This window comes from Orycteropus afer, unplaced genomic scaffold (assembly GCF_000298275.1).
Source record: "Orycteropus afer afer isolate SDZICR_OR568_19922 unplaced genomic scaffold, OryAfe1.0 scaffold00029, whole genome shotgun sequence".
Taxonomy (NCBI): domain Eukaryota; kingdom Metazoa; phylum Chordata; class Mammalia; order Tubulidentata; family Orycteropodidae; genus Orycteropus; species Orycteropus afer.
The window spans coordinates 5994839-6020036 of record NW_006921616.1 but is presented as its reverse complement, the minus strand read 5'-3'; the positions used below and the strand labels follow the sequence as shown (position 1 = coordinate 6020036).

The 25198-nt window shown below is 44.2% G+C and overlaps 1 protein-coding gene across 1 annotated transcript in view; it reads left to right on the top strand.

The window, feature by feature from the left end:
* ZCCHC2 (zinc finger CCHC-type containing 2) overlaps window positions 1-14090 on the top strand; it is a 54680-nt gene extending 40590 nt beyond the window's left edge. The window contains exons 10-15 of the mRNA XM_007935495.2: window positions 1639-1774; window positions 2851-2915; window positions 3266-3360; window positions 4087-4215; window positions 11619-13112; window positions 14023-14090. Coding sequence (XP_007933686.2) covers window positions 1639-1774; window positions 2851-2915; window positions 3266-3360; window positions 4087-4215; window positions 11619-13112; window positions 14023-14090 — 1987 coding nt within the window. The remainder of the gene's footprint in view (window positions 1-1638; window positions 1775-2850; window positions 2916-3265; window positions 3361-4086; window positions 4216-11618; window positions 13113-14022) is intronic.
* The last annotated feature ends 11108 nt before the right edge of the window (window positions 14091-25198 follow it).

Genomic DNA, 25198 nt, shown 5'->3' with positions numbered 1-25198 from the left:
CTGGTACTTTTAAACATTCATCTGTGATTGTTTTCCTTCTAACGGATGTGTTAGTATTTTCTGCAGTCAGTCTGCCAGTGAGAAGTTCACTTGGTTTTTTTTTGGGGGGGGCGCTTATTATGCCTTTATTGTTTAAAAGCTGTTTTTGTTGGGTGTAGGATTCTAGGCTGGCAGTCCCTTTCTGCCAGGGCTTTGAACCTTTGGTTGCTTTGTTGGGTGTAGGATTCTAGGCTGGCAGTCCCTTTCTGCCAGGGCTTTGAACCTTTGGTTGCATGCACTCCTGGCCTGATGCTTTGCTCCTTGTGTTGTGCCCTCTCAGCTCCCCTCTGATTTTGGTTGCAGGCGCCCACCTTCGCCTCCTAGTGAGGCTGTCCCACTTCGGGCTTGGGCCACAAGTCTGTCAGTTCTGCCTCAGGGCCTTTCTGAGTCTTCTAGGCCCTTGAATAAGCCCTGTTCCAGAAGTGAAAGGGATTTTCCCCGCCAGGGTTGGCACTCCAGCGCTGGCGAGCTCCAGCTTCCTGTCCTGTGGGGAGCGTGTTCTGGGCTGGACCAGCAGTTGTATGGCAGTCTTCATGATGGACGCTTCTGTTGGTTTTGCCTCCTTTCCTTTCTGACTCTCCCGCCTCTCACTCTTGCTTCCGTGATGGGGGATGTACTCAAACTGAAGACATCTGTCTGCTTCTGTTGTTTCTGTCACCCTCATTACTTTGAAGGTAATGTTTGTTTTTTCTTTCCCCTCTGATTGAAGTTGTTTTTCCCCCATTGTCTGCTTTTGATCAGCTTTCCTGTGGCATGCTTTGTGATTTTCTTGGGATTAGTTCTGCTTCTGCAGTCTGTAGCTTGGGGTATCTTGGCTTCAGACTTAGTCTTGAACTGTGCTGCTGCCCATTTCGAGACTCCAAGTCCTTGCACATTAGACTTTTCACCATGTTCCATGCGTCTTTTCTATGCTTTCTTTATTTCCTTCTGTTTTTTCCTATCAATGCTTCCAACTATTTTCTTCTGACCAAATTTCCTCATCACTATTTTTTTCCATGCATTTCCCATGCATTGAGTTGTGAACTTCAGGTGTTTTTTTTTTAACATTCTAGAATTTAAATTTAGTTCTTTTTTTTTTTTTTTAATTTTCCAGTGTTCTTTCAAAACTCTCAGCCTTTTCTTATTCTTTGAGCACAGTAAGCGTGGGGATTTTCAAGTCCGTGCCCCTTAACACCATCATCTGGAGCCTGCCCAGGTCAATTTTTCTTGTCTGTTTCCCTTGGTTTCAGTCACACTGTCCTTTGCCTTCATCTGCCTCTTACGTAGGGTGCTTAGTACAGAAGTGCTCTCTGGTGAGGTTCTCTGCCTCACTGTCTCCCAGCTATCAGTGGTGCAGATGGTTGTAACGGGGCTAAGTGCATCTGTTAGGTGTTTCTTTGGAGACAGGTGCTGGGTATTAAGTGGATGAAATAGATGTGTACCAGTTCACTTCACAGAATACATAGTTTTTCTTCCTTAGACCTACCACTAGGCAGTCTATAAAAAACTATTATGCTGAAGAAAAGGTGACTATAACTTCTCCATTGTATAACGTAACAGACTTGATTGTCAAGGACAAATTTTCATACTTTAAAGCCATATAAACTTTTCTTTTGATAGCACTGTTGGTACGAGTTGTTCTCCATTAGATGGGTTTACCGTGCAATATTCTGAACAGAATGGAATTGTGGATTGGAGGAAGCAAAGCTATACCACAGTACAGCACCCAGAGCACTGTGTGACCTTAACTGACCAGGTATAGGGTTGTTTTTGTTTGTTCTTTGTTGCTATGTAGTTAAAAATATTTACTACTGAAAAGAAAATTGAGTTCCAGAAACCTTCTGTCAGGGTAGTATATGTGGCAAGAAAAAACGAAGACAAGTTCAAATGTTAGATTTTAAACTACTTTACACGATCTCAGCTCTTCTGAGAACTGAAAACAGTGTATGTAGATTACGGCTGTTGTTCACATCAGATGAGTATACTGTACTGTGACCCACCTAGAATGTTTATTCTAACTTGGGGCCCATCCTGTTGTTAGCCTGAACATGTTCTCACTTTTGGGATCATTGTTTCCATTTCAATCGCGGTCTTGCTCTTGGTGGTGTGGATTCTAAAGCTGTTGTGAGTGAATGGTTGGGCCAAGTTACTAGCACCTCTGCATGTAATGAGGAAATACTTTTGATTGGGGTACAGAGAGTAGAACGTTCTTAAGTCTGTTGAGTGTAATACGGTACCACAGACATGGGGGAAATCCTACTGTTGCTGGTATGAAGAGACTCTTCTTCCTCTGCCTAGAAAGTAGATTTGTTAACCTAATTTTGTCTCTGGCCAGCACATAGACCCAAATGTTAACTTGCTTGGAACGTGTCTATGAACTAAAGCATTAAAGCATATTTTGAGAAAGTGGAAGTTGTCTCAGTCATACTTATTTTCAAAACCTATCTGATTTTCCACCTTTGTGGAGTTAACAAAAAATGTGTGTTATTGGTTTTACTAGCCCTTACTTTGAGAGAATGTTAGGAAGCCTGTAGCAAATGCCAGTCACTTCATTGTGTTTTTTGTTTTGTGGTCAGATGGAAGGATACAGGTCCATTTTAAAAGCAAAATAGAAAACAGATATTCTTCTTATGATTAATATTAAGTATTTGTCACAGAAAATGCAAAATGTAATGGTTAAGGTAGATGATTTCAAAATAGGTTGGAAATAAAAGTTTATTACAATGTCCAGTTGAGAAGGGTCCCATGTTAATGTCTGTGATCAGAGTAAGAGGGTGTTGACATGGCTGTGGTTGAGCTTTTTGTCTGATTTCTTTTTCTTCTTCTTACCAGCATTCAGCTGACAAATGGAGCTTATCTTCAGTAACAAAGAGGAAAGGAAAGCCACAAATAGAAAAGTAGGTTCGATTTAATGTGTCCAGTGGTGGAGCTTGGTGAGGAAAGACACCAGCATATCACATTTTACTGTGGACTTGTTTACTTTGTGTATGACTAGTATCTTTCTGTCAGTTTCCTTTACATTTTCATTCTGGACTTTATTTTCTGAGTTCAGAATGTTCATGTATACAAGTGATGAAGGTGTTGTCAAGTGGTCTGTTCTGTTTGGAGGGGCAAAGCTCTCAAAGGTGGATCTGAAAAAAATTAATTACAAAAAAATTTCTAAGAGGGATTTTGCTAATATTGTACTTAATGCGCTTGGTAGAGAACCATATGGAAAATGTTGGTAACATGTATATATTCAATTTAGGGAGAAAATTAAGAAAACTGACAGCAGATTGAATAGTAGAATAAATGGCCTTAGACTCTCCAGCCCTCAGCGTGGCCATGACGGTTCTGCGAAAGGTAAGGAAGGTGTTTTTTCTTTCAAACATCCATCGCCTAAGTGTACTCAGCACAATACTTACCATATCAGTGGATGCTGAGCTGCAGTGACACATCCTAAGATACTTTGACCTTGTGTTGATATAAAGCAATTTATGAATTAAACAGTTCAGAGACGTTGATGGAATTAGTTGAAGCAATATAATTTAGTTGTATAGGCCAATATTTCCTTTGCCACTGTTATGTTTAGTACCTACCTTTTCCCTTTCTTTGGTGACAACTGTCTCCTAACTTGTCTCCTTCTCAAGCCAGTTTCTGCTCCAGAGTAGAGACTCGGTGACCTGGAAGGAAGATCTTCCAGTGTCTTTGCAGGCCACCCTCATGGAAGGTTTCCAGCACAGAACCTACCAGTTTCTTAAAGTCCATTAGATTGACTTGTTCCTCTATACCATTGGTTCAAGAATTATTACCTATTTCAGTTAAAATTAGGAGCTCTGGTGGTATAGTGCCTAAGGCATTTGACTGCTGACCAGAAGGCTGGCAGTTCAAACCCACCAAGCCACTCTTCGAAAGGAAGAATTAGGGTTTAATAATGAATTTTCACCTAGATCGCGGGCAAGCTTTTTAGGTGGCTGTAGGAAAACTGAAAAACATATTTACAGCTGTAGCTAATTTCTAATGATTTAATTCAGCAAGTCATTTTAACTACTTGGCCTCATTTTTTTAAAATGGAGTTGTTGTTTTTAGATGTGAATTTGGACATTGGGTCTGGACATGATACGTGTGGTGAAACATCTTCAGAGAGTTACAGTTCCCCATCTAGTCCACAACACGATGGAAGAGAAAGCTTTGAGAGTGAAGAAGAAAAGGACAGAGGTTTGCGATTTGGTGGTGGGGGTGGGGCCCAAGTGGAACTGGGGAGTAGTGCAGGGAAATGGGTATTGTCTCTTAAAGTCAGACTCAAATATAAGCACTTTATGTTCCTGTAAATGTCAGTATTGATTTTTAGTTTAATTGATACAAAAGATACCATACAACCAATCCCTTAGCAGTTTCTGGCAATGTTGATTTTAAAGTAACTCAGTATATATGAAATCAGGTAGAAAGAAGGCAGAATTGTAACAAAATGTAGAGTTAGTGTAGAAAGATTGAAAATGATTTTTATGTCTTCCTCATCGATTGACATTTTTATCATAAAATACCTTCTCTCTCTCTCCCGTAATAAGCACTCCAGTTTTCTTTTGAAACTGTTCACATGGCATCTCTTTGTCCATCATTTTACCTTTTAGGTTTAACTTATTTGTGTCTTTGAATCTAAGATGTATCTTTTGTAGACAGCATATAGTTGGATCATTTTTTTTGAAAAATGCATTCTGCCACTCTCTACTCTGACTGGAGTGGATGTATAATCCATTTCCATTTCTTGTGATTGCTGGTAAGGTAGGGTTTTCATGTACCCTTATGCTGTTTGTTTTCTGTATGTCTTATGTCTTCTTCTTTGTGCAGAGCCCCAAAGAATTGGTAGTTTTCAAGGATGTCTGAGAGCTGGAGAAAGGAAGATGGAATTGGGACAAATTAAAACATCACAAGACTCGCCATTTTTACTTAAATGCGGATTGTTGCATCGTTGTCATTGTTATGTGCAGTCTAGTTGTCTCCGACTCAATAGAAACCTTATGTACAACAGGATGAAACATTGCCCGGTCCTGTGCCAGCCTTATGATCCTTGCAATACCTGAGCCCATTGCTGCAGCCATTGTGTCAATCCATCTTGTTGAGGGCCTTCCCCTCTTTTGTCAACCCTCCATCTTACCAAGCATGACATCCTTCTCCAGAGAATGGTTCCTTCTGCCAACATGACCAAAGTAGGCGAGACGTAGTCTGGCCATTCTCGCTTCCAAGGAGCATTCCAGCTGCACTCCTTGCAGGACAGATTTGTTTGTTCTTTTATCAGTCTACATGGTACCATTAGCATTCTTCACCAACACCACAACTCAAAAGCATCAACTCTTCTTCATTCTTATGCATTGTCCTGCTCTCACATGCATATGAGGTGATTGAAAATACCATGGCTTGGGTCAGGCACACCTGAGTCCTCAAGGAGATGTCTTTGCTCTTCAGTACTTGAAAGAGGTCTATAGCATGTGTTTAGTTAATTTCCAGCATTCTGAGAAAGTTGATTTTGAGATTTTTTTGCCAGTGTTCTTGTTGCTTATATGGAGGAGAGGATTTTTGGTGATCTCTCCTCACATCCTGGAAGTACAGTATCCTAGGAAGTATGTTAAATGAGGATGGAGTTCTTAGCATGTGTTAATAGCACCCGACTGGTAATACTTGGACATAAGATGAACCCATGCCGGGCAGAATCACATGGTTGCTCTTGGGTCACCTTCATCTGTGGTGTTAGCCCACAGAGCTTCAGGCAGGTATAGTTTCTTCAGGTATAGCTTCTGTCTTCCAGACTCAACTTCTGTCTTAAACTATCAGGTCGTGTTTGTGGATCAATGGAGTTGAGTTGTTCCGTCACATACCATTAAAGTCAGCCTGCTTTGTAGTTATTTTGTAGTCATACCAAATGTGGCATGTAGTGACTCTGTCACCATTTCGCCTAGGCTGAGGAACACCACATTTCTGACGGATACTTCCTTCCTGAGAGAACAAAGGGAAGTGACCTCATGAGCTGTTGGGAAGGCAAGCTGAGAGAGTCTGTCTGCCATCCCCCGAGAAGGCAGGCTGTGGGCCGGTCTTGTGTCCCATGTTACGGCTGATCCTGTGGGATGTACAGATACCTCTGTGGCTTTGCAGCCCGTGGTGCAGATCTGGCCTCAGGGTGGCGGTCATTTGGGTTCTTCTGTGAGCTTTGGAGAACTTTGTAGCATCTGTTTCCTGTTGTCACGCAGCATCAGTTGAGGGTCCTCTGCAGAGGAGTTTGTCCCTTTGCAGAACGGCTGTTATTACTGACTTAATGAGCCTTCCCTAAGTAAAAGGATCATTTAGGCCTAAAACCAACTGAAATACTCACTTTGATAAAGTGCTTTGGCCATTTTCAGAATGTTTGAGTGCATGAACAGTTGCTTTGAAAAGCTCGTTACTTTATTCTTGTGCTGAGTGGTTGTAGTGGTGGGTTTTGTCGTTGTGTTCTTTTTGAGGCTTTATACTTTAAAAAGTCAGTGTATAAAAGGATGACACCTATTGCTCAATAACTAGTCGAGTCCTTAAAATGTTCTGAAAACTGTTGGGCACCATTTAAAATCATGGGATCCTTAGCTATAACTTAAACAAAGCTCAGTTTATATAGAAATTTAATTAGCCATATGAAACATTGCAGCTTCTTTTGGACTTAAATATTAATCTTTGACTCTTCACTAGTATAATGGTACAGGTGTAGTGTCATGAATCAGTTGTTACACTGTAGATACTTCCTGTTTTGCATAGTGTAGCAGAAAACATCCCAACTAGGGAAGTTTATCCTAGAACTGTTTTCTCATTAATTTAATCTCCAACATCAATTAAAATACGTGACTTGGTAACTATGGCAGTAGGTAGATCTACTTAACCTTTCTCCAAAAAGATGAATCTGATTTGTTTTTAGTTTTCTCTTTCAGGAAAATCAAACGTTTTAAACTGAATATATTAGGAGCTCTGGTAGCATAGTGTCTAAGGCATTTGACTGCTAACCAGAAGGCTGGCGGTTCAAATCCACCAGCACTCCTCGGAAGGAAGATGGGGCAATCTACTTCCGTAGTGATACTGCCTTGGAAACCCAAGGAGGGGGGTCACTATGAGTCGGGTTTGACTCGACGGCACATAACAACAACAACAACATTACCTTGATAAATATAAACATCTTAAGTATGTCAGGTAAGGCGGGTGGGAGGGGGGACAGCCCCCAGGTGGCAGGGAGCAGCAGTAGACAGGGCCAGCAGGAACAGGTCGGGGGAAGCCCAGGGAGTGAGCGGAGGGGTTGGAACAGCTAGGAGATGAACTTGTCTGTCACTTTGTTGTACTGTGGTGGCTCCATGTTGCTATGAGGCTGGAGGCTGCACCAGCCTGGATGCCCATGGTGGACTGGTTTTTGGTGGAGCTTCCAGACTGAGACAGACTCGGAAGAAGGAAGAGGCCATCCATTTCTTAGAGAATTGGCCAGTGAAAACCTTATGAATTGTAGTGAAACACTGTCTGATATATTACTGGAAATTTTTATGAATAGCCCTGAGAGATTGTCCGATACAGTGCCGAAAGATGAGCCCCTCAGGTTGGAAGGCACTCAAAATATGACTGGGAAAGAGCTGCCTCATCAGAGTAGAGCTAACCTTAAAGAAATGGATAAAGTAGAGCTTTTGGGGCCTCCATTTGCTGAAGTAGCACGACTTAGTATGAGAAGAAACAGCTGCAAACATCCATTGATAATCAGAACATGGAATGTACGAAGCATGAATCTAGGAAAATTGGAAGTTGTCAAAAATGAAATGGAACCCATAAAGGTTGATAATCCTAGGCATTAGTGAACTGAAATGGACCGGTTTTGGCTATTTTAATCAGATAACCATATGATCTACTATGCCAGAAATGACAAATTGAAGAGGAATGGTGTGGCATTCTTTGTCATAAAGAATGTTTGAATATCTGTCCTGAAGTATAATGCAGTCAGTGATAGAATAATATCCCTATGCCTACAAGGAAAGCCAGTTAATACTACGACTGTTCAAATTTACACATCAACCACCAAAGCCAAAGATGAGGAAATTGAAGATTTTTACCAACTTCTGCAGTCTAAAATTGACCAAATATGCAGTCAAGATGTGCTGATTATCACTGGTGACTTGAATGCAAAAGTTGGAAACAAAGAAGAATCGTCGGTAGTTGGAAAACTTGGCCTTGGAGATAGAAATAATGCTGGAGATCACATGATGGAATTTTGAAAGACCAACAACTTATTCATTGCAAATAACTTTGTTCAACAATACAAACGGCGGCTATACCCATGGGCTTTGGCAGATGGAGTATACAGGAATCAGATTGACTACATCTGTGGCAAGAGGCAATGGAGAAGCTCAGTATCTTCAGCCAGAACAAGGCCAGGAGCTGATTGTAGAACAGACAGACCATCAACTGCTCATTTGCAAGTTCAGGTTGAAGTTGAAGACAATTAAAACAAGTCCACGAGAGCCAAAATATGACCTTGATAATGTTGTTGTGTTGTTGTTATGTGCCGTTGAGTCGGCCCCGACTCATAGCGACCCCTCCTTGGGTTTCCGAGGCAGTATCACTACGGAAGTAGGATTGCCCAACCTTCCTTCCGAGGAGTGGCTGGTGGGTTTGAACCGCCAGCCGTCTGGTTAGCAGGCAAGTGTCTTAGCCACTATGCTACCAGAGCTCCTGACCTTGATAATAGGCCTCCTGAATTTAGAGACCATCTAAAGAATAGATTTGATGCATTGTACACCAGTGACCGAAAACCAGAGGAATTGTGGGATGACATCAAGAACATCATCCATGAAGAAAGCGAAAGGTCATTGAAAAGACAGGAAAGGAAGAAAAGACCAAAATGGCTGTCAGGAAGAGACTCTAAAACTTGCCTATGAACAAAGAGTAGCTAAAGGAAAAGGAAGAAATGGAAAGATAAAAGAGCTAAACAGAAGATTGCAAAGAGCAACTCAAGAAGACAGAGTCAATTATTACAATGAAATATGCAAAGAGGTGGAGTTGGAAAGCCAAAAGGGAAGAACACGCTTGGCATTTCTGAAGCTGAAAGAACCGAGGAAGAAATTTAAGCCTCGAGTTGCAATATTGAAAGATTCTATGGGCAATATATTGAATGATGCAGGAAACATCAAAAGGAGATGGAGGGAATACACAGAGTCACTATACCGAAATGAGTTGGTTGATGTTCATGCATTTCAGGAGGTGGCATATGATCAAGAACCAATGGTATTGAAGGAAGAAGTCAAAGCTGCACTGAGGGAAGTGACAACAAGGCTCCAGGAATTAACAGGATACCCACTGAGATGTTTCAACAAATGAATGCTACACTAGAGGCACTCACTCGGCTCTGCCAGGAGACAACTACCTGGCCAATTGACTGGAAAAGATCCATATTTGTACCCCTTCCAAAGAAAGGTGATCCCACAGAATGTGGAAATTATCAAACGATATCATTAGTATTGCATACAAGTAAATCTTACTGAAGATAATTCAAAAACAGTATATTGATAGAGAACTTCCAGAAATGCAAGGTGGATTCAGAAGAGGATGTGGAACGAGGGATATCATTGCTGATGTCAAATGGAGCTTGGCTCAAAGCAAAGACTACCAGAAAGATGTTTTACTGACTGTGCAAAGGCATTCGATTGTGTGGATCATAAAAAATTATGGATAACATTGAGAAGAATGGGAATTTTAGAACAGTTAATTGTGCTCATGAGGAACTTGTACATAAACCAGGAGGTTGTCATTTGAACAGAACAAGGGGACACTGCATGGTTTAAAATCAAGAGAGGAGTGTGTCAGGGTTGTATCCTTTTACCATACTCACACAATCTGTATGGTGAACAAATAATCCAAGAAGCTGGACTGTGTGAAGAAGAATGTGCCATCAGGATTGGAGGAAGACTCATTAACAACCTGCGTTATGCAGACAACACAACTTTGCTTGCTGCAAGTGAGGATGACTTGAAACACTTACTGAGGAAGATTGAAGACTACAGTTGGCAGTATGGATTACACCTAAATATAAAGAAAACAAAAATCCTCGCAGTGGGACTAATAAGCAGCAATCACGATAAATGGAGAAAAGATTGAAGTTGTCAAAGTGTTCTACAATCAACACCGATGGAAGCAGCAGTCAAAATATCAGATGTCGTGTAGCATTGGGCAAATTGGCTGCAAAGGATCTCTTTCAAGTGCTGAAGAGCAAAGATATTTCCTTGAAGACTAAGGTGCACTTGACACAAACCAGGGTATCTTCAGTTGTCTCATATGCATGTGAGAGCTGGACAATGAATAAGGAAGACTGAAGAAGAGCTGATGCTTTTGAGTTGTGGTGCTGGCAAAGAATGGTGAAAGTACCATGAACTGCAAAAAGAACTAACAAATCTGCCCTGAAAGAAGTGCAGCCAGAATAATTCTTGGAAGCGAGAATGGCCAGACTTCGTCTCACCTACTTTGGTCATGTTGGCAGAAGGGACAATTCCTTGGAAAAGGATATCATGCTTGGTAAAGTGGAAAGACAACGAAAAAGGGGAAGGCCCTAACAAGATGGATTGACACAGTGGCTGCAACAATGGGCTCAAGTATAGCAAGGATCGTGGGGCTGGCACAGGACCAGCCGGTGTTTGGTTCTGCCGTACGCGAGGCTGCTGTGAGGTGGAGGTGCCTGCACAGCACCTGACAACAACAACAACAACAACAACAACAAGTATGCCATGCAGTGAGCTTACACTTACCAGCAGAAGTGCTTTAAAATAGATGCTACATTTAATTGACTGGTCTAGGGACACATCAGTGCAGTGTCTTGAGTTTATGATTTTTATACATTGTGAATTAGATCTTATCGTTTTCCCTCTTTTTATCAAAAGTGAGGGAGCTCAGGGGAAGTCTCACGTGAAGGTATTTCTGGATACCAGGGTAGGAGTGATGTGGGAGTTTTTCACACCTGCCATTTTCCTCCTGATTGTGGAGTCATGGCAGTAGGCTCCTACTGCCTCGTTCCTGGTGTTCTGGCACATTGGTGTATGACAGAAAGACTGATTCTCCATTTTCTTTCCCCTATTGAAATCTTTAAGACTATTTATTTCAATCTAACAACAATCTGCTTTTCAATTCTCTCCTTTTAGGTGTTTGAGTTAAATACAGTCTTCATTGAGTCCTTTAAATTGGTCATTTATCTGAATCAAATGTGAAAAACTTTAGTTTGGCAGTGTGCAATATAAAACCATTAGATTGCCTAAAGTTGATTAACGTTAAAAGGGCATAATCCTTGTCTGTGTTACGGACCTAAATGAGTCTCTGTTTCACACTGTGCTTCTTTCAGTCTCTAGTTAATGTTTTGTTTTGCTTCTCTTCCCATATCTTTTAAATGATGCGTGGATATCATGGTGAGCTACAGAAAGCCAAAAGTGAAAAGAAGATCAGGTTGGCGGCTCAGGAAACATAGTAGGACAGACACATCTACTGCAGTTCCAAACTTCCGAGTTAATTTTAGTTCATATATTTTGTTTCTACAAAGAAAGGTGGAATTTACCCTTGTGTTCAATAGCTGTTCTTATTGCTTCCCCTAGATACTGACAGCAATTCTGAGGACTCTGGGAATCCATCAACAGCCAGGTTTAGTGGCTATAGTTCTGTCAACCAGACTGTCACTGTCAAGCCGCCTGTTCACATTGCTTCACTGGGAAATGAGAATGGAAGCCTCCTGGAAGATCCCTTGAACTCGCCCAAGTATCAGCATATTTCTTTCATGCCAACTCTACACTGTGTCATGCACAACGGTGCCCCGAAGCCTGATGTCATTGCTCCTCCGCCCAAGACTGTGGATGGCAAAACCATGGGGATGCTAGTTCCCAGTCCCGTTGCTATTTCTGCGATTAGGGAGTCCACAAGTTCAAGCCCTGTCGGAATACTCGGGCCAGCAGCTTCTACTGGAGAAGCAGAAAAGCATCTCGAGTTACTGACTTCCCCTTTACCTGTCCCGTCAGCTTTCCTTCCACATGGCAGTGCTCCTGCTTTGCACCTCACTATCCAGAGGCTAAAATTACCACCGCCACAGGGATCTTCAGAGAGCTGCACCATCAGTGTCCCACAGCAGCCAGCTGGGAGTTTGAACGTCGGGTCACCAAACACTGCCTTCATTCCTGTCCATAACCCAGGTAGTTTTCCAGGATCGCCTGTTGCTACCACAGACCCCATCACAAAACCTGCATCCCAAGTGGTAGGACTCAGTCAAATGGTGCCTCAGGTTGAGGGAAACACGGGGACAATCCCTCAGCCTACCAATGTGAAGGTAGTTCTCCCGGCAGCGGGCCTCTCAGCTGCACAGCCACCAGCTTCCTTCCCTTTGCCAGGCTCGCCCCTTGCTGCCAGTGTGTTACCCAACCAGAGTTCCAGTGTGCTGAACACGGCAGCAGCTTCCACTCAGCCGGCAGGGGCAGGCCTCAGCCAGGTCCAGCCAACTGTTCCTCCAGCGGTCCCTACCCACACCCCAGGCCCTGCCCCCAGCCCGAGCCCCGCTTTGACACACAGCACTGCTCAGAGCGACAGCACATCTTACATCAGTGCAGTGGGTAATACGAACGCTAACGGGACAATGTTGCCGCCCCAACAGCTGGGCTCCGGTCCCTGTGGTTCTTGCGGGCGAAGGTGTAGCTGTGGGACCAATGGGAACCTTCAGCTCAGCAGTTACTATTATCCTAATCCGATGCCTGGACCAATGTACCGAGTCCCATCCTTCTTTACCCTGCCATCCATTTGCAACGGCAGCTACCTCAACCAAGCACATCAGAGCAATGGAAACCAACTTCCTTTCTTTCTGCCTCAGACACCATATGCAAACGGACTGATGCATGACCCCGTCATGGGGAGCCAAGCCAACTATGGCATGCAGCAGATGGCAGGATTTGGGAGGTTCTACCCCGTGTACCCAGCACCTAGTGTAGTTGCCAACACCAACGGTTCAGGGCCCAAGAAGAATGGGAACGTGTCCTGTTACAACTGTGGTGTAAGCGGACACTATGCGCAGGACTGTAAGCAGTCATCCATGGAGGCCAGTCCACAAGGTAATCACGATAGCTCACAGAGGACTTGTTTCTGAGTTTGTCTCCTGACCCTAGTGACCATGGTGATTCTGTGGTAGCAGAAACATCTGTTGTGTGCTCACTTACGTGTGTTGTGGTTCCAGTCACAAATCATAAAATGCAGGCGCCAAGACCTAGTGTAGGCCCGGGGCACACGGAGCAAGGGGGGCCAGAGGAATGCCTTTTCAAGGACGGGAGTGGGAACTTGCTTTCTCCAGTGTCCGAGCTCTTGCTTGCAGCACTTTTACAAAAGCTACAATCCTCTTTTGTATCGTAAGCAAAATTTTTAAATATTGAAAAACTAGAACATGATCTAGTCATCCAACATGTAAGGTTTTTAGGAACTGTTTAAGCGTTATCTATGCATAACCAGCCGGCCTCCGGCATATCATCCCTGTTACCCCCGATCCTTCCCAGCATATGTTTAAAAAACAGACAAACGACAAAAGACCTAAGATTTGATTGCATTTAATGGCTTTGGGACTAAGGGGATTTGAACTAGCTTAATATTCTTACCCCTAGAGGGAGCACAGACATGCTCTTAGGAAGTCTGAGTGAGAAACCAAAGTCAGTGTTAACCTCAAATGTCCTCTTTGACTTGCGTTTGGCCTTCATCATTTTTGCCAAATCCTGTCCCCAAAAAGAAGGAAGCCTTGAGCTGGGAGTACTCCCTTGGCATTTTTAAAGAAAAGTGTGAGAGGCTGATGGTTTTAGGTTGCACTTCAAGCACAGACCTCAGGTCCCTTCCTGCAGTGGTTGGATTTGCCGCTGTGTAATGCGGACGTGCTGACGGCGGTGCCTTCTGAAGAGCATGCCCATGGGGTAGCTTGTAGTGGTTTGTGATACGTTGAATGTACGCCATGACTTAGCAGTTCTGTCTTTCCCATTTTAGGCACTTACAGACTGAGGTACGCACCTCCCCTCCCCCCTTCTAATGATACGTTGGATTCTGCAGACTGAAACAAGTAAAGCTGGCCTACTTAATACCCTGAAGCGTGGGCAAGTTAGGGTGGTCTGTGGACGGGAGGAAAGGAAAGGTATTTGGTTGGTGTTTTTGTCTTCACGTTTCCTAGATTTCTATGCAGTTGGGAGTTTTCATTCTCTTGTACCAGTGTCCACAGCAAAGGGAGAAGGTGATGCTTGGAGCCTCGGGTCTCCCGGTTCAACAGCAGGCTTCCACGTACGATACATGTCATTCAAACATGTGAACAAACTGATCAAACAAAATATTGATGTGTGCTTTTTTTTTTGGTTACACTGAATATTTGCTGTGTGCAATGTTTACTTGAAAACTGTATTTGACCTTTTTTACAACACTGGTGACGTCATATGGTTTTAGGGGAAAAAAAACAAAACAACTTTGCTTCTTCCCCAGCTTTTCTCACTTTCCCCCCCGAAGTGACCGTGGCTCCCCTCCCGCCCACCTCCCTCCTCCTCCTCGGCCTGCAGGAGGGCCTGGCAGTGCGCTTGTCCACACTTGTCAACTGCCCGTACAGAGGGATGAAGGGTTAAAATGTCCTCCGCTTAATCTTACTGGAGAAACCGGATTCCCCTCACAGTGTGCATCCTGTCAGCACATCTGTGCAGTGCTGCTTGTCCAGATCCAACACAGGACAAGTGGAAGAGAGAGGAAGAAGTGAAACCATGTGAAAATGAAATCGAGTATGAAATGGACAAAGAGCTTTTTCTTAAAACAAAACAAAAACCCATAAACATTGTACTTACTCCGTCATACTTTTTGGCCTGTTGCTTCTGAGACACAAAGAGAACAAGCTGGTGTGACTGTTGCCGCCTGTGTGTTTGTGTTTGTGAGGAACGTCACCGCCAGTTGTACTGGCTGTAGTCTACTACTGTGTTGTGGTAAAAGAGACACTACTCAGTCAAGGTGAACTCCTTTCCTGTCCCAACTGTTACAGTGTCCCGCTGTGTTCAGACGTGTGTGCTCTGTCTCAAGCCCAACTGGAGCCGAAGCCTGGGTGTCTACACAAGTCTGTATTCGTGCCCTCCCCATCTCTGGTAGCAAGGTCACTTTGTAACCGTTCCCCGCTGTGCTCACTGACTACAAGGAGAAAGCCTGATTCCTGGGCATGCAGACGGTATTAATCATGTCAGTGTCGTGTCACTAAGTTTAAAATGCTGCTGTTTAAAAAAAGTTTTTTTAAAAGCCAGTCTATGTACTAAATTGCTTCCAGGTAAATTTTGATTTCCTAAAGTGCACTGAGGTTATCTGGAGACGGAGTGGGTGTTTTGGACTGCTGCAGTCAGCAGCAAACCACAGCTGTCCCTGTCGGGTCGGCCACGGGCTGACAGAGCGGGGGCGGGCGGAGGGGCTGTGTTGTGTGGCGTCACACTGGTGTGCAGCAGAGGAGCTGATATGTTTGGTCCCGGCCCAGGAGCCTAACAGACCGCTAGACAAAAGGAGAAACTTGAAGCAAAGAAGCCGATTCAGGGCTTCCTAGCACCAGTGCACACCTTGGAACTTTGCCTCAGGGGCGGGAGGTGTGAGGAAGGGGAAGGGGGTGGGTGGAAGGGGCAGATGAAAGCTTTAATTTAAAAAGAGAAGTTTGAGTAAAGGAAATTATTTTGATTAAGTCTATTTTATTTGCTCTTGGTATTTTTGGACCACCTTATTAACTGTTAGCTTGTAGTTGAGTCGTTGCGGTGGGAGTTTTGATGAGCCACAGGTGGACTGCCCGGGGACCACTCGCCCCCTGTACTTTATGAAGCTTATCTGAGGAGTTCAATACTGTACTGTACACGGGAGGGATGGGACCTTCTCCTTATTTGTATGTTTACCGTAGACTTTGATATCTGAAATGTTATGTACTGGAAAGGCCACTTATATTTCTAGAACAGATTGGATTTTATGCAACCTTTTTCCTTGAATTAACAGCAATAAAAAAAAATGAAAAACAGTTTAAGAATGGTGATTTATTGCAAATTTCATAAAAGTGAAAGGTACATGCAGAGGGTACGTGGGGGGGCGATGTTTGAAGGAGTCATCGCATTTCCCTGCTGATGCGGACGGCAGGTCGCCCACCTAGTGGCCTGCATCTAGATGTCCACGCTTGGAAGCATGTGCTGTTGTGTCTGGGGCAGGCTCTCCCCCAGTGAAGAGGGCCTGATGGGCTTTTCTCAGCCGGGTTTTCTCACACTGGCTGAGCCAGACAGCTCCCAGCCCGAGCTGAAGCACTTCCATTCCCCAGTCTGTCTTCTCTAAGCCATCTTCAAGTTTTCACGTCGTCGGTAACTCGGGACCAACTATTGGGAGGTCTTTGGAAGGACCCCGACGGGCAATGTTCTGTAGTGGTGACTGAGCCGCTGGGGTGCCCCCTGAGCCCTGCCAGGTACTCCCCGGTCATGCATTGCAGACACGGACACGTGGAAGGGCTCCGCCATTGGGAAGACTCTGGAGCCTGTCTTGTCCAGCTGGGCAGTGGGCTTGAAACCCAGGACGCCAGTGTCCTGCTTCAGTCGACAAATACATCCCTCTACCTAACATACGTTAAGTTACGAACCACCTCAGATTAACTAGGATGTCTCCAGTAGCAGTGTTACCTGTGGTAATCAGTATTGCCTGTCCCATCACTCCAGCCTTTGTCCACTATGGTTAGAGAGCCACTACCCTAAATTTTCTTATTAGCTTTTTTCTATTTTCTCACATTTTTTATTCCTCCCAAATACAGTTTTATTGTGCTATTCTAGAGTCTCACAAGAATGGTTTCATCCTACTCAGTCTTCTGTGTCTCACTCTGCTCATCTGGTTTTCAGCCTTGATGAATGTTTATACACCTTCCCTGCTTCATAATACTCTGTTGTGTGGATATTCTTTTGATGGGTGTTGGGGTTGTTTCCATTTTTGTCTGTTAGGAACAGGGAACATTTTGGTGCCTGTCTCCTGGTCTGTGTGTGTAAGCATGCCCTGTTGTTGCTGTTATGTGCCGTCAAGTCGGACCCAACTCACAGCGACCCCTCCTTGGGTTTCCAAGGCAGTATCATTACGGAAGTAGATTGCCCCATCTTCCTTCCGAGGAGTGGCTGGTGGGTTTGAACTGCCAGCCTTCTGGTTAGCAGTCAAATCTAAGTGCAGTGGCTGGGTCGTAGGACATGCACTCATTCCTGAGGTGGTGTGCAATCATTCTAGCAGGACATGAGAGCCCTCAGTCCATAGCCACACACCCTCACGTGGCATGGTACTGCTGTGGGTGGTTAAGCAAGGGAGAATACATGTAGTCTGGAGATGTTCTGTCAGGCTTCCTGGGCAGCACCGAGGGCCTAGACGGTGGTGGTGGTGGTGGTAGTGGGAAAGGCTACCCTAGGGAGGAAGAGTTGACTTCGTGGTGCTAGTTTAGAAAAGAGTGGAACAGACAGAAGGAACCTTGGACCTCTGAGCTTCATTTGCCCCTAGCTATAAAATGGGATTATTTTATTTTCAATTATGGCTGTGAGATGCAAATGAAATTATACGGAAGGAAGGGCCAATGAAAGAGCACCTGAAGGCACTTAAATGTGAGTGGAATTGAATTTTGATGAACAGAGTTGTGACACTGGTTGAGGAGATGGGAAAATGTGGCAGAGAAGTTGGTCTGGGAGGGCAGGGGATGGATGGATTGGGTAGTGAGAACCTAGCAAACAGTTCAGCAGTGCATCAGTAAGTCTGACTCTGTATACTAACAACAAACCATATTCCTCACCCTCAAAGGCGAAATCTCGTGGGTGAGCACACCAGTTAACGGTAACCATAGGTTGCAGATACGTGGGCCATGGTATGCAAAAGTAAAACCCAGGTGGGTTTTTTTTATTTTTGTTCTTTTTTTTGTGATTTGGGTGAAGATTTACAGAGCAAATTTACTTTCCATACAGCGATTCACATATACTTTGTCTCATGACGTTGACTACAGTTCACCACAATGCAACAGCTCGCCTCCCACTTCCTCCCCATAGTTACCTCTTCCCAGTGTCCATCCCTTCATGCATGCCTGCCCCCTGAGTTGTCTCCCTGTGCATAAGCAGCCTTTCTTTCTCCCATGATTGTTCTCTCCAAGGAGTGTATCTACCTGAGGTAAATGTTCAACTCATATGCCTGTCTTTTGTTTGGCTGGAAACCACAGGTGTGGGTTCAATTCCATATCTGAAGGGCAGCTAGGGGCCATAGTCTCAGTGGTTCCACCAGGCCCTATTGGACCAGCAAACCTGGTCCCCCCCCCCCCTTTTTTTTTTCCTCCAAATGATTTTGAGTTTTGTTCCACATTGTTCTCCCTCTCTATCAAGGATCTCCTACATAGATCCCCTTTCAAGTGGATGACAGTGGTAGACGGGCACCATCTAGTTCTTCTGGTCTCATAGTCATATAGGCTGCAGATGGGATGGTGTACCAGTCGCTAGGACTAATTGTTCCATGAATTTTGGTTTTCTTCATTCTTCTTTGTTCTGGATGAGGAGAGATCCACCAGATGTTATTTTTCATGTAAGTTCTAAAGCTCAAACATCTCAGAGAAGGTTCTCAAGAAAAACGCTTAAAAACAAAACAACAAAAAACCCCACATCTAGTATTTAGGAGACACCATCTACCTGTGCTTTGGAAAATAACCTTTTTCAGTTCTATGTATTGATCCCAGAAGCATTCCTAGGCTTAGGCAGCAGAACCGACAAGGCAGCTGTGTCAGTTTTCAACCAGTAACCATAACCCTTTCCTTAATTTCATCTCAAAAGGGTAAAGAAAAATGTTGATTCCCCTTAACCCACCCAGCAGGCTCACTTCTGTCAGAGAAATGAGTTTTGAGATGCAGGGCATGACATGAGGGAGTGGAGTGCACTGTCAGACATGGTCACTGTGTGCCTGGACCTTCTTTCTCTTCAGGGGTCATGAGAATGGGGCCTCTGTGGCCAGAGGGTTGAGGCAAGTGTAAGCTTAGAGGTGGGAGGGGGGCTGTGTTAACTCTGCTCTCACAGACTCTGACATGACCACGTGCAGAGGGAGGCCGTGGGCTGTAGCGCGTCTTCCTTGGGAGTACCCTTTGACACTGTCTGACACAATGTGGGTTTCTAAAGGCAGTCTGACATCAATGTTTTGCTTCACCTATGCTTAGAAACCATGGCTATTGTGCCTATAAATGCAAGAATAATGTCTTTGCACATGTCAGAGAGAAATCTACCTCCTTTTACGGTGCTGTCCTTTTGAAAAATGGAAACCCTCCAAGTTGGAACATGGGTGAAGGTTGCATGCACTTTTGTGTACACAAATATACATAAGTCTTGGAAGCACAGGGCTTTGGGACTTCCTCATCTCTCTGTTCTGGAAAATGGAGCCCATCTCATGCATGGGGACCAAAGGCCTCTCCATGCACGTACTCACCCCTCCACCTGTGACGACTGTAGACCTTGGTCACCAGAAGCTCTTCATCCCAAGATCCTGTTTTGCAATTTGAAATTTGGAGGCTAGGGAGGTGAGAGGTCATTGTTTCTCTTTCCTCTTCCAGCTCCAATCTGCTGCCTTGCGAATGGAGGTCTCAGTTGGCCTCGCCCTGAAAGAACCTGCTAGTTGGAAAGCATTGCCAACTGGTGGGAGAAGAGGCCAATGCCAGAAGCAGATACTCTTTCCTCCAAAAACAAAACTGAATTGTGTCTCCCAAAAGTATCTGTTGTAAACCTGACCTCTGTGCCTGTGGGCGTAGTCCCATTTGGGAATGGGTTGTCCTTGCTAGGTTAATGAGGCAGGATTCGTGTGGACTGTGTCATGTGTCAGTCTCCTGAGAGAGAAAAGAGATTTAACAAGCCGGGGAGAAGCAGAGATGGGGTATGGACGGAAATACCACAGGTAGATGGCTTTAACAAACAGCAATTTATTCTCTTAGAGTTTAGGAGGTTAGGAGTCCAAGTTCAAAGTGCCAGCTCTAGGGGCTGGGTGAAAGTCCCTCAGCCTTGGGCTTCAGCTCTGCTTCTTGCTCCCGGCCCACTGAAGCTGGAGGCATCTCTTAACTCAGGCAGCTGCTGGCTGCTGAGGCTGACAAACCCAAGGTCAACAAGTAAAATGGCATATCCCGCAAGTTACCAAGCAACACAGCAGACCATTAGATCAAGTCCAGAAGCAGTCTCAAGATCGGCAGACATTGAGATGAAGACAGCCAAATGCAGGATCCAGATGTGCCAAAAAGCTAGAGACCTTCCTCAAAACTGCTTTTTATATACTGGAAGCAGACCACGTCCCTAAGGCAGCTACTCAGGTGCTCACTGCAGAGTCTGCCATGGAGTTAACTACCAGTCTCATCATGGGGAATAACTACATCCAGCTGCCCAGCCACTCAAAACCAGGCCCAGCTAAGTTGACACACAGCCTTAACTACCACAGGAAGAGAGATGCCAAACCATGTGGAGATCTCCTGGGAGCAGATGCTCAGAAAAGATAAGGACCTTCCTTCAGAGCCGACAAAGAGAGAAGGCCTTCCTCTCAAGCCGGTGTCCTAAATGCGGACTTCTAGCCTCCTAAACCGTGAGAATGTAAGTTTCTGTTTGTTAAAGCCCCCCACTTGTGGCATTTCTGTTAGAGTGGCACTGGAGAGCTGAGCCAGCAGTCTTCAGCGTGTCTGTGGTGGTTACAGTTTCCCTTGCACTGTCCTGTAGGCCATTTGGTCATCACTCTGTGAAAGGTGGTGGATCTCTGCCCGATCCCACAGATTAGGAACTCCGGGTGTGGGAAGTTCAGTGCCTCAGACACCCCACCCTGCCCACATCCTGCCTGCAGTGCTTCCCAAGTGGAATTAAATGATGGGAACCGTGCATGTCACAAGCACTTTCGGTCCTGAGAGGAGTGGGCCACCTGGTGGGGAGTCTGGAACACAGGCTGTTTCCTCATCTGTCTGAATGCCTCCCTTCTGTGTCTGTTGAAGGAATTGAAGACAGGACATGAGAGGATGTTTCCAGAGATAGGAAACCTCAGGACTTTCAGAACTAAGCAAGCTTTTGCCTGCCTCAGATGAATTCAAGGAACTTCAGCAGTGGATGCCTTCATAAAATCCTCTTGTAGAAATGGCTCCAATCACAGCATTTGTTCCTAGCACCCCCACTCTACATGTGACCCCTCAGGCTCATTTGCAGAAGGGGACCATACGCTCACTTTGGTGAATAGCTGCGAGGATTAAATCCAGCACAATGGATTAAGCACCCAGTGTCTGACACATAGTAGGTTCCCAGTAAATTTATAACGACCTCTGGTGGCACAGTGGTAAAGCACTTGACTGCTAATGAAAAGGCTGATAGTTTGAACCCAGCAACTGCTCTGTGGGAGAAAGATGAGGCAGTTGGCTTCCGTAAAGATTTACAGCCTTGTAAATCCTATGGGGCAGGTCTACTGTGTCCTTTAGGGCTGCTGAGTCAGAAAGACTTGATGGCACCTAACAATAGGCCAGACACCATTGGCTCATTCCAACCTGACAACGATTTGGTTTTACAGTTGTGAAAATTGAGGTAAAGGTTAGGTAAGTGTCCGGGGGCACCAAGCCACTAAGTGACAGGACTGGGCTGTGACCCCAGCAGTCTTGGCCCCACAGCTGCTCTTCTAAACCACTGCACTAGCTCTCTGCATGCATCTCGTGGGACCGTGTGTGTCTATCAGTGTTGTGCAGGGAGGCCTGCACTAGAAGCGGATAAGCTGGGTTCCCACACAGACTCTGTCATGAACACTGTCCCTTTCAACAGCTGACCTTTCTGGACTTGTATTTTCCTACCTGAAAGCTACTTAGATGGTCAGTGAAGGCTGATAATTTGGTAAAAATTGAACTAAGTGATTACAAAGGTTCCTTTCATTTCCAAAATTCTGTGACTAGAAGCTTAATTATTCACCTCAAATGATTATGAAGGTTTATTATAATCCCTTACTTTTATACTTCTCTTTGGTTTAACTGATTGGAAGTCCTTATTCAGTGTGGTCAGGAATACCAGCCTAACTGGTCACATGTGCCTAGTGGAAAGGAAAATGCTTTCCAAGTCTGTCCTTGGAGAGAGCTGTGAGAAAAAGCTGCAGCCACTGTTTTTAGGTGCCATTGAGTTGACTCTGACTCATAGAGACCTTCTGTGCAACAGAATGAAACATGGCCTGGTCTTGCACCATCCTCAGTCACTGCTGTGTGTGAGCCCATCGTTGCAGCCACGGTGTTGATCCATCTCATTGAGGGTCTTCCTCTTTTTCACTGAATTTACCAAGCATGACATCCTTTCCAGGGACTGCCCCCCACCCCCACCCCCTAACATATTCAAACTACACAAAACAAAGTCTCACATCTTTGCTTCTAAGGAACATTTTGGCTGTACTTCTTCCAAGGTCGATTTGTTCATTCTTCTGGCGGTTCTTGGTATAGTTCATATTCTGCACCTACACCGTAATTCAAAGTCATCAGTTCTTTGGTCTTCCTTTTCATTGTCCAGCTTTCTCATGCATATGAGGCGGTTGAAAATACTATAGCTTGGGTCAGGTGTACTTTAGTCCTCAAAGTGACATCTTTGTAACACCTTGAAGAGATCTTTTGTAGCAGTTGTGCCCAACGAAGTATGTCATTTATTTCTTGACTGCTGCTTCCATGGGTGTTGATTGTGGATCCAAGTAAAATGAAGGCCTTGCAACTTCAGTCTTTTCTGTTTATCATGATGTTGCTTACTGGTCCAATTGTGAGGATTTGATTTTATGTTGAGGTGTAATCCATACTGAAAACTGTAGTCTTTGATCTTCATCAGTAAGTGCTTCAAGTCTTCTTCACTTTCAGCAAGCAAGGTTGTGTCGTCTGCACATCACAGGTTGTTAATGAGCCTTCCTCCAATCCTGATGCCACTTTCTTCTTTATATAGTCCAGCTTCTTGGATTATTTGCTCAGTGTACAGATTGAATAAGTGTGGTAAAAGGACACAACACTGATGCACACATCTCCTGATTTTAAACCACACAGTATCCCCATGTTTTGTTAAACAACTGACTCTTAATCTGTGTACAGATTGCACATGAGCAAAATTAAGTGTTCCAGAATTCCCATTCTTCACAATGTTATCCATAATTTGTTATGATCCACACAATCAGATGCCTTTGTGTAGTCAGTAAAAGAGACAAACATCTTCCTGGTATTCTCTACCTTCAGTCAAAAGAACCATCTGACATCGGCAATGATAACCTTCATTCCACGTCTTCCTCTGAATCCGGCTTGAATGCCTGGCGGTTCCCTGTTGATGTACTGCTGCAACCATTTTTGAATTATCTTCAGTAAAATTTTACTTTTGGGTGATATGATTATATTCTTTGGTAATGCCCACATTCTGTCGGATCACCTTTGGTATGGGCACAAACATGGATCTCTTCCCGCTGGTTGTTCTGGTAGCTGTCTTCCAAATTTCTTGGCATAGATGCGTGTGCTTTCAGTGTTGGATCCGTTTGTGGAAACATCTCAATGAGCATTCCATCACTCACTAGAGCCTTGTGTTTTGTAGTGCCTTCAGTACAGCTTGGACTTCTTCCTTCAATACCACCGATTTTATTTTTTTTATTGTGACTTGGGTGAAAGTTAACAGAGCAAATTCACTTTCCATACAGCAGTTCACACACACTTTGTCTCATGACATTGACCACAATTTACCCCAATGCAACAGCTCCTCTCCCACTTCCTCCTGATAGTTACCTCTTCCCTGTGCCCATCACTCTATGCACTCCTGCCCCCTGAGCTATCTCCCTGTGCATAAACAGCCCTTCTTTCTCCCAAGATTGTTCTCTCCAGGGAGTGTATCTACCTCATGTACATGTTCAACTCAAATGCCTGTCTTTTGTTTGGCTGGAAGCCACAGGTATGGGTTCAATTCCAGACCTGAAGGGCAGCTAGAGGCCATAGTCTCAGTGGTTCCACCAGGCTCTATCAGACAAGCAAACCTGGTCCCCTCCCCCCTTTTTTTTCCTCCCCAAATGATTTTGAGTTTTGTTCCACATTTTTCTCCCTCTCTATCCAGGATCTCCTACATAGATCCCACTCCGAGTGGTTGACAGTGGTAGCCAGGCACCATCTAGTTCTGGTCTCATAGTCAAATAGAATACCACTGATTCTTGATCATAGGCTACCTCCTGAAATGGTTGAATGTTGACTTACTCTTTTTGGTACAGCGACTCTGTGTATTCCTTCCATCTTCTTTTGATGCTTTCTGCTTCATTCAGTATTTTGCCCATGCAGTTCTTCAATACTGTAACTCAAAGCTTGAATTTTTTCTTCACTTCCTTCAGCTTTAGAAATGTTGAGCATGTTCTTTCCTTTTGGTTTTCTAACACGAAGTCTTTGCACATTTCCTTATATGCTTTGTCTTCTTAAGCCACCCTTTGAAATCTCCTATTCAGCTCCTTTACTTCATCATTTCTTCCATTCACTTTAGCTGCTCTACATGCAAGAGCAAGTTTCAGTCTCTTCTGACATCCATTTTGGTCTTTCATTTATTTCATAATACTTCATTTATTTCCTGTCTTTTTAATGACCTTTTGCTTTCTTTATGTATGATGTCCTTGATGTCATCCCACATCTCAACTGGTCTTTGGCCATTAGTGTTCAGTGTGCCAAATCTATTCTTGGGATAATCTCTAAATTCAAGTGGGATATATTCAAAGTTGTGCTTTGGCTCTAGTGGACTGTTCTAATTTTCTTCAGCGTCGATTTGGAGTTGCACATGAGCAATTGAGCCACTAGGGGGCAGCATAAGCACAGTACTAACTGTATACTGCCTTTACCTGAATACCATCTTGTCCCTTTTTTTTCTTAACTTCTATCATAAACTCTCTGAGCCCTGGTGGCATAGTAGTTATGGACTCATCTGCTTACTAGAAGGTTGGTGGTTTGAACTCAGCAGCAATTCTGTGAGAGAAAGGCAATGCAGTTTGCTTCCAAAAGATTCACGGCCTTGAAAACTATGGGGCTATTCCACGCTGTCCTGGAAGGTCACTATGCATTGGAATTAACTCCACAGCAATGGGTTTGATTTTTATAATAAGAAAATCTCTAAACTGTTCTCTATTTTTATTTATAAAGCTTTCCTTTCCTAGGGCTTTTAGTCAAGAA